The sequence below is a fragment of the Miscanthus floridulus genome, chromosome 11 (genome assembly GCF_019320115.1).
Source record: "Miscanthus floridulus cultivar M001 chromosome 11, ASM1932011v1, whole genome shotgun sequence".
Classification (NCBI taxonomy): Eukaryota; Viridiplantae; Streptophyta; class Magnoliopsida; order Poales; family Poaceae; genus Miscanthus; species Miscanthus floridulus.
This window is the reverse complement of record NC_089590.1, coordinates 8,127,957-8,138,843: the sequence shown is the minus strand read 5'-3', so window position 1 is coordinate 8,138,843 and position 10,887 is coordinate 8,127,957. Positions and strand designations below refer to the sequence as shown.

Sequence of the window (10,887 nt, the reverse complement as noted above, 5' to 3'; positions counted from 1 at the left end):
AACCGACTTGAAATAATGGCTAAGATGCACCCTAAGAGGCGGCGGAGAACCGACGTAGCAACGTGGCTGACAAGTGGGCCTACTAGGGGCCGGGTGGCCTGGCAGTGGGGCTGGGTGACCCCACATGTCAGAGACATGTGGTATCCCTCAGCAGAGAGCCTCCTGTAGTCTTCTGGAACCTTCCCATGTTAGTTACACGGTGGAATTCTGTGATTTCCTTTTACGAATAGGTCCTATACATCCACTCTGGTGAGCTCGGATAGCGAAACCTAACTCAATTGGGTCAACCAGGTTTAGTTGAAAAAATCAAGTTCAAATCTCCACATGCATGTGAAAGTGCAGTTCAATATATACGTATTCTAAATATGGAGTTCTGTTTATTCACTAATAAAAGATTGAAGTTCTGTTGATTCACTAAAAGTATTAATCCAACTAGGTTAGCTCTATATGACCTTGCTCTGTTGATTCACTAGTAGTATTAATCCAATTAGGGTTTGTGAGTTCAGTTTGCTGTCATTCATGTCCTAATTTGTGCAGGTTTACTTAGATCAAAACCTTCAGATGTGCATTTCCTTAGTAATTGGCTTAGTGGCTCCCATGTTGCTGCCTGTACTAATTTTACTTTTATCAATACATTCCTCCAAACTACTCCTAGCCATGCATATGCATGCTGCTGCTTTAGCTGAGCACAAGCGCAAGCACAAGCTGGCCATCACATGTGCAAGAAAGTAATCATATATGATTAATTAAAATGTAGCAGCAGCAACTTGTAAAGAAGATTACAGGCAGAAAATTATAGGCACGGAACATAGAGGTAGTCCATCTGTGTATCTATATATATTTTAAGCTTAGTGTACTTGGATGGCAACACACCTATCCTCTGATGCTATACTAATCAAGCAGCATATATAAAAACCTGTGCTCAGTCATGTGGTTTTCAGTTTTCATCAGTAGACAGTTCCATGGTTCATGTGGCAGAGCTTTCGGTTTTTAATTTTCTCTTACCCTATGAGCATAGTACATAAACCTGCCCGATTTTAGATGTGTTATTTACTCTGTCCGCAGTTTGCTTTAGCTAGCATTAGCATGACAATTTGAACCTATTTTGTTTCAAGTTAACTTTGACCATTGCCATAATTTAAATTACCTTGCAGATGTGTTCTCTGCCTACCTTGTAACTTTATTTATTCTGTAGTCATGTAGGAATATATGTTTGGCTCCGAGAAGGCTAGCGCTTTGAACGCATATTGTCTGGTTCATAAACCCGGGGTCCCTAATGGGTCCGCTTCCCAGCAAAAGCTCGACCCGGCAGACGGCATTACGAACGACGCGCAACTCCTGGGCCGGCCCAGATACCTAAGACAGGCCGGAAGAGCGATCTAGTCTCCGACCGAAAGGCCTGGCCAAGGAGGGGACGACGCTCGCTTCCGACTCCGACCCGCTTCTCCGACCGGAAGGCCTGGCCAAGGAGGGGACGATGCTCGCTTCCGACTCCGACCCGCTTCTCTGACAGGAAGGTCTGGCCAAGGAGGGGACGACACTCGCTTCCGACTCCGACCCGCTTCTCCGACTAGAAGGCCTGGTCAACAAGGGGACGACGTTCACTTCCGACTCCGACCCGCTTCTCTAACTAGGAATACACCAAACCTCTGCTTATGGCTCTTCTCCGACCGGCGCGGTCGGTGCCAACTGGGAACGACCGGCCGGGGACGACCGCTCGGTGAGGACCCAAGAAATCAGATGGAGCAGATAAGGTAAGGCGCTCAAGTCAACCGCGATACCGAGGACCATACCCTGCACACCTGCAGGACAGTACTATCAGGCCATGACAACCTTCTAGACATGGCAGAACACAAACAATGTTGTAGGCACCAACATTTGTCCTACAGCATGGTAGACGCCAACATTTGCCATACCAGAAGAACACGATGGAGCCTGCCACATGCATCTTGGCGTCAGCAGTAGTGTGGGTGCCGAGAAACTGTCTTGTACCCAACGGCATGGGCAACAAGACTAGGGCACACACACACTCTCTCTCTCTCTCTCTTGAACTTGTAAGGCCATCCCCTTCATCTATAAAATGGGATGCGCTCTATCCCAATAGACAACGGATCATTCTGACTCTCTTTCTGCTAGCTTTAGACATTCTGAGCACTCGAACAGCTTCATGGCTCTAGAACTCTAAAGCTATATAGAGCATACGTTCCAATACTTATCGTACATAGGAGCTCCCATCACTCTCGGCCCTTCAGTCCAGAGCCCGAACGGACCTCTAACACTCCCCATCTTATTCCCACTCGTTTGTAACCCCATAGCAAACTTTGAGCACCTGGGCTCAGGAATAAAGTCACTGACCGACTCAAACTGGACATAGGGCACGTTGCCTGAACCAGTATAAACCCTATATCATTGAGTACTAGGCCACATCCGATCACAACATATGGCAAAACTACAAATATTTACGTGTTGGTCACTTTTCGCACTGACAGTTGGCGCCATCCGTGGGGAGGACGTCGTACATTCATGCTTTTGGTCATCGGATGGCCCACCTTTCTGCCATCTTCATCATGATAGGCTCAAGCGATATGATTCACTTTGGCTCGCTGGAGTTTCCCATGCTCCTACCTGTTGGGATGTGGGTACCTTCCATCTTCGAGCTATCCCAGATCTTCCTCTTTGGAAGACTAGACTTCGTCGCCAACCAGCTCGGCATGCTTCGCCTTCGCGAAGATGCGCTTGCCCTGGCGCCCATCGGAGGAGGAGTGCCCTCTGTCGGCTCTGGGCCACCCGGTGACCTCAACGATGAGACACCTGCGCTTCGCTTCAAGCCCATGTTGGGCTCAAACCCCACTATGAGTAACATACCTATTGTTCTTTACTCGCTATTTAATCTCTTCCGCAATTCTCCGGAGGGACCCCGTTGTCCCTACCGTGACCACCATGCAACTGGTTCCCCTATGGCCTCACGTCCCCCATGGATGTGTACGCATGGGGGCTCCGAAAAATGCTGACGCTGCCCCCTCTCACATCCGAATTCATGGGGATGGCGGGCTACGCTCCCGCCTCTTTCCATGACCTCGTGGATGACAAGGTTGAAAGCAACGGCTCCAGCATCAGTGACGTCGTGGCACCTAGCCACCCTCTATCCTAGGAGTGCACTATGGCGGACACTCCAGGATAGCCACCGGTGGTAGCATTGTCTCTACAGACTCACAGCCCTTTGGACCCTCGTGCGGAGGCCCTCGCACATGTGCAGGAGCACGGCGAGGAGTTATGACAAAGGCGGTAGAGCCAGCCGCCACCTGTGCCGGCGCGCTTAGCATAGCACGCTGTGCCACGCGCACGTAACCTGGTAAGCGGCGCCTAGGGTCATGCCCGCTAGGTCCAACGCAACATCATGGATAGGGGAACGATCCCCACAGTTCGCTCGAGCTGGCCAGAACATCACCGCTAGGGGGATGCTTCTGCGCGGCCTTCCAGAGTCTATCGACCCCCAAGAGCAGGCGATCCACTAGAACCTCTGGGTGCTAGTGGAAATCACCGTCGTTCAATAGGTGGAGAGCTCTGTGTCACGACACCGACTCATGGCCTCTCTCCCCACTGGGGGAATGGGGGCGCACTAGTTGAATCACTCCATCCGCTCACCACTATAGTCACTGAGCATGGAATAGGAGGCTGCTCCTACACCACAGCCTGACCCGTCGCCCGCTTCGCACCGACCACCTGTGCGTGAATGGCTCCAGCCAAACCGAGACGCTCGCAGCGTCATCAACAATCGGCATCAAGCCCGGCGTGATGATGACGTCCATCAAGGGGCAGTGAGAGCAGGCGGCACAGGCCTCGGCCAAACCATCGAGGAGAGCGAGGAAATGCACCCCTGGCATGGTCACCGACCGACGATCGGAGTCCCAGCCTAGACAGCCTGAGACCATGGGCCTTTGGCTTTCGTATCCAGAGAGCGCCATTCCCACAGTGCTTCCGACCACTTACCAACATCGCCAAATACACCGGGGAAATGAATCCCGGTATATGGCTCGAAGACTTCCGGCTTGCCTACCGAGCTAGAGGAGTAGATGATGACCACTTCATCATTCAATACCTCCCATCTGCATAGGGGAGCAAGTTCAAGCATGGCTTGAATTCCTCCCACCTGATAGCATCCGCGACTGGGCGGATCTTAAGAGGATCTTTATCAGGAATTTCCAGGGGACGTATGTCTTTCCTAGGAATTCCTGGGACCTCAAGAGCTATCAGTAGGAGCCCAATGAGTCCCTATGCGATTACATCTGTAGGTTCTCAAAATGATGCAACTCCCTTCCTGATGTTGTTGATGCAGACATCATCAGCGCGTTCCTCTCCGGGACAACCTATGAGTCCTTGATCCACAAGTTCAGCTGTTTGAAGCCCTGTACCACCCGTGACCTGCTTGACATTGCCACGAACCACGCCTCTGACGAGGAGGTGGTTGGAGTGGTCTTTAGTGGAGGCTGGGACAAGGGCAAGGTCAAGCGCGAGGACCAAGACGAGGGCCCCTCCACACAAAGGGGCAAAAAGAATAAGAAGGATCGGCGTTGACTGGCCAACCCCGCTTTGGTCGCCGCAACCAATCGCATGGGCAAGCAGCCCGAGCAGGGCCAGCCTGACCACTTTGACAAGCTCATGGAGAGTTCATGCACCAACCATGCCTACCCCATCAAGCACCTCTACAAGGACTATGAACTCCTCAACCGCTTTCTGCGATAGGCCGGTGGGCCAAAAGAAGGAAAGGGCGAGGAGGCAGCGACCATGAAAGGAGGCATGGTGGGCAAGGATGGGGACAGCTTTCCCAATCTTGAGGAATGCCTCATGATCTTTGGGGGATCTGATGCCATCTACTCCAAGCGCCAGCACAAAGTGCGCTACAGAGAGGCATGCATCATCGAAATGGTTGTCCCCTCCTTCCTTAGCTGGTTAGAATCTCTAATCACTTTTGATCAGAGGGACCATCCTTCCCACATCGCCAGACTAGGTCGCTACCCGCTCATCGTCACCCCCATTGTACGCAATAAGTGCCTCACCAAGGTGCTAATGGACGGAGGCAGCGGCCTCAACATCCTCTACGTTGACACCCTCGATGCCATGCGCATCCCCCGGTCAGAGCTCCGCCTAGTGAGCTCTCCCTTCCATGGCGTGATCCTAGGAACATAGGCATACCCGCTTGGGTAGATCGACCTACCCATCATGTTTGGTGACCGAGCCAACTTTCGCTCAGAGGTCCTCACCTTTGAGGTGGTGGACTTCCCAGGGTCCTACCACGCCATCTTGGGGCGGCCATGCTATGCCAAGTTCATGGCGATCTCCAACTACACCTACCTCAAGTTGAAGATGTTGGGACTAAACAGCGTCATCACTGTGGGTAGCACCTTTTCGTATGCCTACATGTGCAACCGTGAGCATTATGAGCTCACCACTGCCGTCATCAACTCAGCCGAGCTCCCTCGGCTTGGAGAATCATCGACCCCAACATTCCCAAACTGCAATAAGCCAACCTCCTCGACTGCTTTCCATCCACTCAAGGAAACTAAGGCGATTGGGATCGACCCCACCGATCTGACCAAGACAGTGCAGATTGGGACCCAGCTCCTGGCCAAAAGGGAATGCGAGCTCACCGACTTTCTATTCACCAATCATGATGTCTTCGCATGGAAACCTTCTGACATGCCAGGCATACCATGGGAGGTCACTGAGCATGCATTACACCTTATCCTAGGCTCAAAGCCTGCCAAGCAATGCCTGTGTCGCTTTGACGATGAGAGGCATAGGCCATAGGCGAGGAGGTTGCCAAACTCCTGGCAGACAGATTCATCATGGAGGTATACCACTCCGACTGGCTATCCAATCTTGTTCTTGTTAAAAAGAAGACCAGAAAATGAAGAATGTGCATTGATTATACTGACCTCAACAAGGCATGTCCAAAGGACCATTTTCCTTTGCCACTCATAGACCAGATAGTCGACTCCACCTCATAATGCAAAATCCTCTCCTTTCTGGACGCCTACTCAGGCTACCACCAGATCGCGATTGATAGATATGTACATTAGGCAAGTGTATATTAGGCAAGTCTATATTTAGTGTGATTAGCACCTGCCATGTATTGCATATACACTCAGTCGTATTGGTCATATATATGAAGGTCACCCCCCACGTTGGGTGTGTGGTGTTTCCCCTAATCTCTCTATTATTCTACATGGTATCATAGACCGCGATCAATTAGATCTTGGACCTTCTGCTTCTGCCTCTTTACCTCTCCCGGTGGCTATCATCCAACACCGTCGTCCACCACAGGCTATGCACCGCTCCTCCCTGTGCCTGCCGCCACTCATGATGCCTGACAACGCCGACGTTGCCGAGGCCACAGCCACGGCCGCAGCTGCTGCCGCGGCACCACCACCGACACAGGCTGTCGTCATCCACCCCTACACCACTATCAACGTAAAGACACACATTCTGGTGACCCTAGAGATGAAGAATCCCAATTTCACGAAGTGGGCTTCCTTCTTCAAGGCCTTGTGTGGGAAATTCAGTCTTTGTCCCCACATCGACGGGCCTGCTCCTCCTCCCGCTGATGATCCATCGTGGGACATTGCCGAGTGCACTGTCCGCGGTTGGATCTTGAACACCGTCGATGACTCAGTTCTTGATCTTGCCATCACCGATGAGAACCAGTCCGCCCACGAGCTGTGGGTGGCGATTGAAGGCCTCTTCCACTCCAATCACGCGCCCCAGGCTATCTTTCTACTTGAGGAGTTTCACTCCTTGAAGCAAGGTGACTCGATGATCGTTGAGTACTGCCAGTAGCTCAAGATCAAGGCCACCGCTCTTCGGGATGTCGGTCACACCGTTGAGGACTCCCAGCTCGTCCTCAGCCTTCTCTACGGCCTCAACCCGCGCTACACCACCACAGACGATGACATCGCCAACTCTATCGAGCTGCCATCCTTCTCCAAGGTGTGAGAGATGCTATCCCTCAAAGAGCTGCGTCTCGCCAATGACGAGAAGACCACGGCTGCCTCTGCTATGATGGCCGCCTCTGGTTCCACCTGCACCTCTCTAGGGTGCTGCTCCTCCTCCTCTGGTGTCACCACTGGCGCTCCTCCCAAGGGCCCCGCGGGTGGCAAGAGAGGCAAGGGCGACAAGAAACAGAGCGGCTAGTGTGGCCAAGGCACCGGTGAAAGCTGGTAGCAGGGCAGCAGCAGCGGTCAGAAAGGGGGCAACCGCCCCTTGGGGCCATGGATTTGCTACAATCCATGGGCCTCCCAGGGCGGTGTTCCCCCTCTAGCCGGCGGCTGGCAGTAGGGCAACAGCCCTGGCGGCTGGCACCCTCATAGTGGCTAGGGCCTCATGGGTGCAAGCCCGCAGGCCCACACCGTTTTTGGTCCTGCTCCAGCATCTCCATCCACTCCAATGTGGAATTAGGCCAGCCTCATCGCCACTTTGAACCAGATGGCGCTCCAGAACTCCGGCTGGGTCATGGACTCTGGCGCCACCTCCCACATGCACAACTCAGATGGTATACTCCTCTCTCATCAACCCTCTTCTATCCCATCCATCACAGTTGGCAACGGTCATCATCTTCCTGTCTCTTGCTCCGGAAATTCAACATTACCAGGCTACGTGTCCCCCTTTTCACTTTGCAATATTCTAGTTGTCCCCTCTCTAATGCGTAACTTACTTTCAGTTCGCCAATTCACTCGTGACAACCATTGCACTATCGAATTTGACATGTTTGGTTTTTCTATTAAGGACCTATAGACCAGACATGTGATTCTTCGCTCCAATAGTTCCGATGACCTCTACATCGTCCCTGCCACGCCACATGCCAACCTCGCCACCTCCACCGACCTGTGGCATCATCGTCTTGGTCATCTAGGAGCTGCTACCCTACATTTGCTTAGACAAAATAATTCCATTTCATGTAATAAATCAGCTCAAACTCTGTGTCACTCGTGTCAACTTGGCAAGCATGTGCGGCTGCCTTTTGGAACTTCCAATTCAGTTTCATCTCTACCCTTTGAGCTTATACACTGTGATGTTTGGACGTCCCCGGTTGCTAGTATTTCTGGTGCACAGTACTACCTTGTCATCCTCGATGACTTCACCCACTTTTGCTGGACCTTCCCTCTAGTCCACAAGTCTGAGACAGCCACTCACATCATTAATTTTTGTGCCTTTGTCCACACACAGTTCAACCTTCCTATCAAGGCTGTTCAGGCTGATAATGGCACTGAGTTCGTTAATAATGCCCTCGCCACCTTCTTTGCCTCCAGCGGCATTCACTTATGACTCTCCTACCCTTACACCTCCCCTCAAAACGGCAAGGCTGAATGTATCATCCATTCTCTAAATGACATATGCCACACACTTCTCATCCACGCTCACATGCCACCCAAATACTGGGCAGAGGCGCTAGCTACAGCCACATATCTCCTCAATCAGCACCCCTGCTTAGCCATTTAGCATAGAGTCCCCTATGAGCAACTCTTCTAGCAGCCCCCAGACTATACCATTCTTCGTGTCTTCGGTTGCCTCTGCTATCCCAACCTCACCACCACTTCTCAACACAAGCTGGCCCCTCATTCCATCGCTTGTGTCTTTCTCAGATATCCCTCTTCACACAAGGGTTATCGGTGTCTCGACCTCACAACTAGACAGATCATCATCTCCCATCATGTTGTCTTCGACGAGACGCATTTTCCGTTCAGTACTGACCCCACCAGTGTGCTCCCAAGCTCTCTAGACTTTCTTCTTACAGGTCCTACCACGCCGGTGCCCCGTACTACTGCCATGGCGCCCCCTACGGTCGCTCCGTTGCCAGTCGACGCTGAGCAACCGCAACACCAAGCTCACTTGGAGGAACTCGTTGAGGACCCCACCATTCTACACATTGGCCCGGTTCTTGCCACTGCCTCGGCTAGTCTTGCTCCGACCGGCCCTCCACCTCTATGGGTCTACACTCGGTGGCATGCTGGTGCTCCTGCACCGGCTCCTGAGCTGGCTCCTAAACCGCTCTCTACACCAGCTGTGGAGGTTCCCCCACTGGCGCCCGCTGTTCTAGTACAGCCGACACCTGCTCCAGTTGTGGCAGCCTCTCTAACACCTCTGCCTCCTCCGCCACCTCCTACCTCGAGCCAGCCTGTGACGTGCCTCTAGACAGGCTCGCTGAAGCATATTGATCATTACGGCTTCCCACTGTCTGCTCACGTCGTCGCCTCCTCTACTACCTCGCCTCTTCCCTGTGACTACAGAGGGGCCCTTGCCGACCCCCAGTGGCGCGCGGCTATGGCTGAGGAGTACCAGGATCTTGTCGACAACAACACGTGGCGAATCATTTCCTGGCCTCCAGGTGCCAACGTGGTCACAGTCAAGTGGATCTTCAGGCACAAGTTCCACTCCGATGGCACACTGGCTCGTCACAAGGCTCGCTGGGTCATCTACGGCTTCACCCAATGCCACGGTGTTGACTACGACAAGACGTTCAATCCTGTCGTCAAGCCTGCCACCATTTGGGTCATCCTCAGCATCGCTGCCTCTCATCGGTGGCCTATCCACCAGCTGGACGTGAAGAATGCCTTTCTTCACGGTCACCTGCATGAGATGGTCTAATGTCAGCAGCCCCCTAGCTTCATCGACTCGGTGCATCCCGACGCCATCTGTCTCCTTCAGCGCTCCCTCTATGGCCTCAAGCAGGCCCCTCGGGCGTGGCACCAGCGTTTCGCCACGTACGTTCAATAGCTCAGCTTCGTCGCCTCTGCCACCGACACCTCCCTCTTCGTCTTCACTAAGGGTGGTACTAGTGCCTACTTGCTACTGTATGTCAACGACATCATCCTCATGGCTTCCTCAGACGCTCTACTCTACTGAATCATCGACCGACTTCACTCTGAGTTCACCATGACGGACCTTGGGGAGCTACATCACTTCCTAGGGATCTCAGTCACTCACTCCTCCAACGGGTGCTTCCTCAGCCAACGGCAGTCCACGGTGGACCTTCTTTAGAAGGCAGGCATGGCCGAGTGTCACTCTATGTCGACACCCGTTGACTCTCGTGCCAAGCTCTCTGCCTCAAAGGGTGCTCCCATCGCTGACCCTGCCACATACTCGCCCTGACCTAGCGTACGATGTGCAGTAGTGCAGTAGGTATGCCTCTTCATGCATGACCCACGCAAAGCTCACCTCACACTGATCAAGCGCATACTTCGGTATGTGAAGGGCACACTGTCGGCTGGCCTCCACATCGGCACTGGGCCTGTCGACAAATTGATTACATACTCCGACACTGACTGGGCAGGGTGCCTAGACTCCTGCCGCTCCACATCAGGCTTCTGCGTCTTCCTTGGTGACAGCCTAGTATCCTGGTCATCCAAATGGCAAACCACGGTGTCCCGGTCTAGTGCGGAGGCCGAGTACCGGGCTATGGCTCATGTGGTCGTAGAGTGCAGTTGGCTTCGACAACTTCTTCAGGAACTTCATGTTCCCTTGAAGGTTGCCACAGTTATCTACTGTGACAACGTCAGTGCTGTCTATATGACAGCCAACCTAGTCCACCACCGTCGTACCAAGCACATTGAGATCGACATCCACTTCATCCGTGAGAAGGTGGCTCTTGGCGAGGTTCGCGTTCTCCATGTGCCATCCAAGTATCAGTTCGCTGATATCATGACAAAGGGTTTGCTGATTCAGCTGTTTGAGGATTTTCGGTCCAGTCTCTGCATCCGGAATCCTGACGCTTTGACTGAGGGCGAGTGATAGATATGTACATTAGGCAAGTGTATATTAGGCAAGTCTATATTTAGTGTGATTAGCACCTTCCATGTATTGCATGTACACTCATCTATATTGGCCATATAT

The 10,887-nt window shown here is 52.7% G+C and overlaps 2 protein-coding genes across 2 annotated transcripts; both read left to right on the top strand.

Annotated features, from left to right (window-relative positions):
• The first annotated feature begins 6,327 nt into the window (after positions 1–6,327).
• Positions 6,328–6,837, top strand: LOC136491610 (uncharacterized). The gene has a single exon (XM_066487900.1). It carries the CDS (start codon positions 6,328–6,330, stop codon positions 6,835–6,837), a length of 510 nt encoding a protein of 169 aa, XP_066343997.1.
• A 2,481-nt stretch (positions 6,838–9,318) lies between these two features.
• On the top strand, positions 9,319–9,642 carry LOC136491609 (uncharacterized mitochondrial protein AtMg00820-like). The gene has a single exon (XM_066487899.1). It carries the CDS (start codon positions 9,319–9,321, stop codon positions 9,640–9,642), a length of 324 nt encoding a protein of 107 aa, XP_066343996.1.
• Positions 9,643–10,887: the final 1,245 nt, after the last annotated feature.

Excerpts from the sequence above, each read along its gene's own strand:
- LOC136491609 (XM_066487899.1), top strand. The coding sequence starts at position 9,319 with ATGGCTGAGGAGTACCAGGATCTTGTCGACAACAACACGTGGCGAATC.
- LOC136491610 (XM_066487900.1), top strand. The coding sequence starts at position 6,328 with ATGCACCGCTCCTCCCTGTGCCTGCCGCCACTCATGATGCCTGACAAC.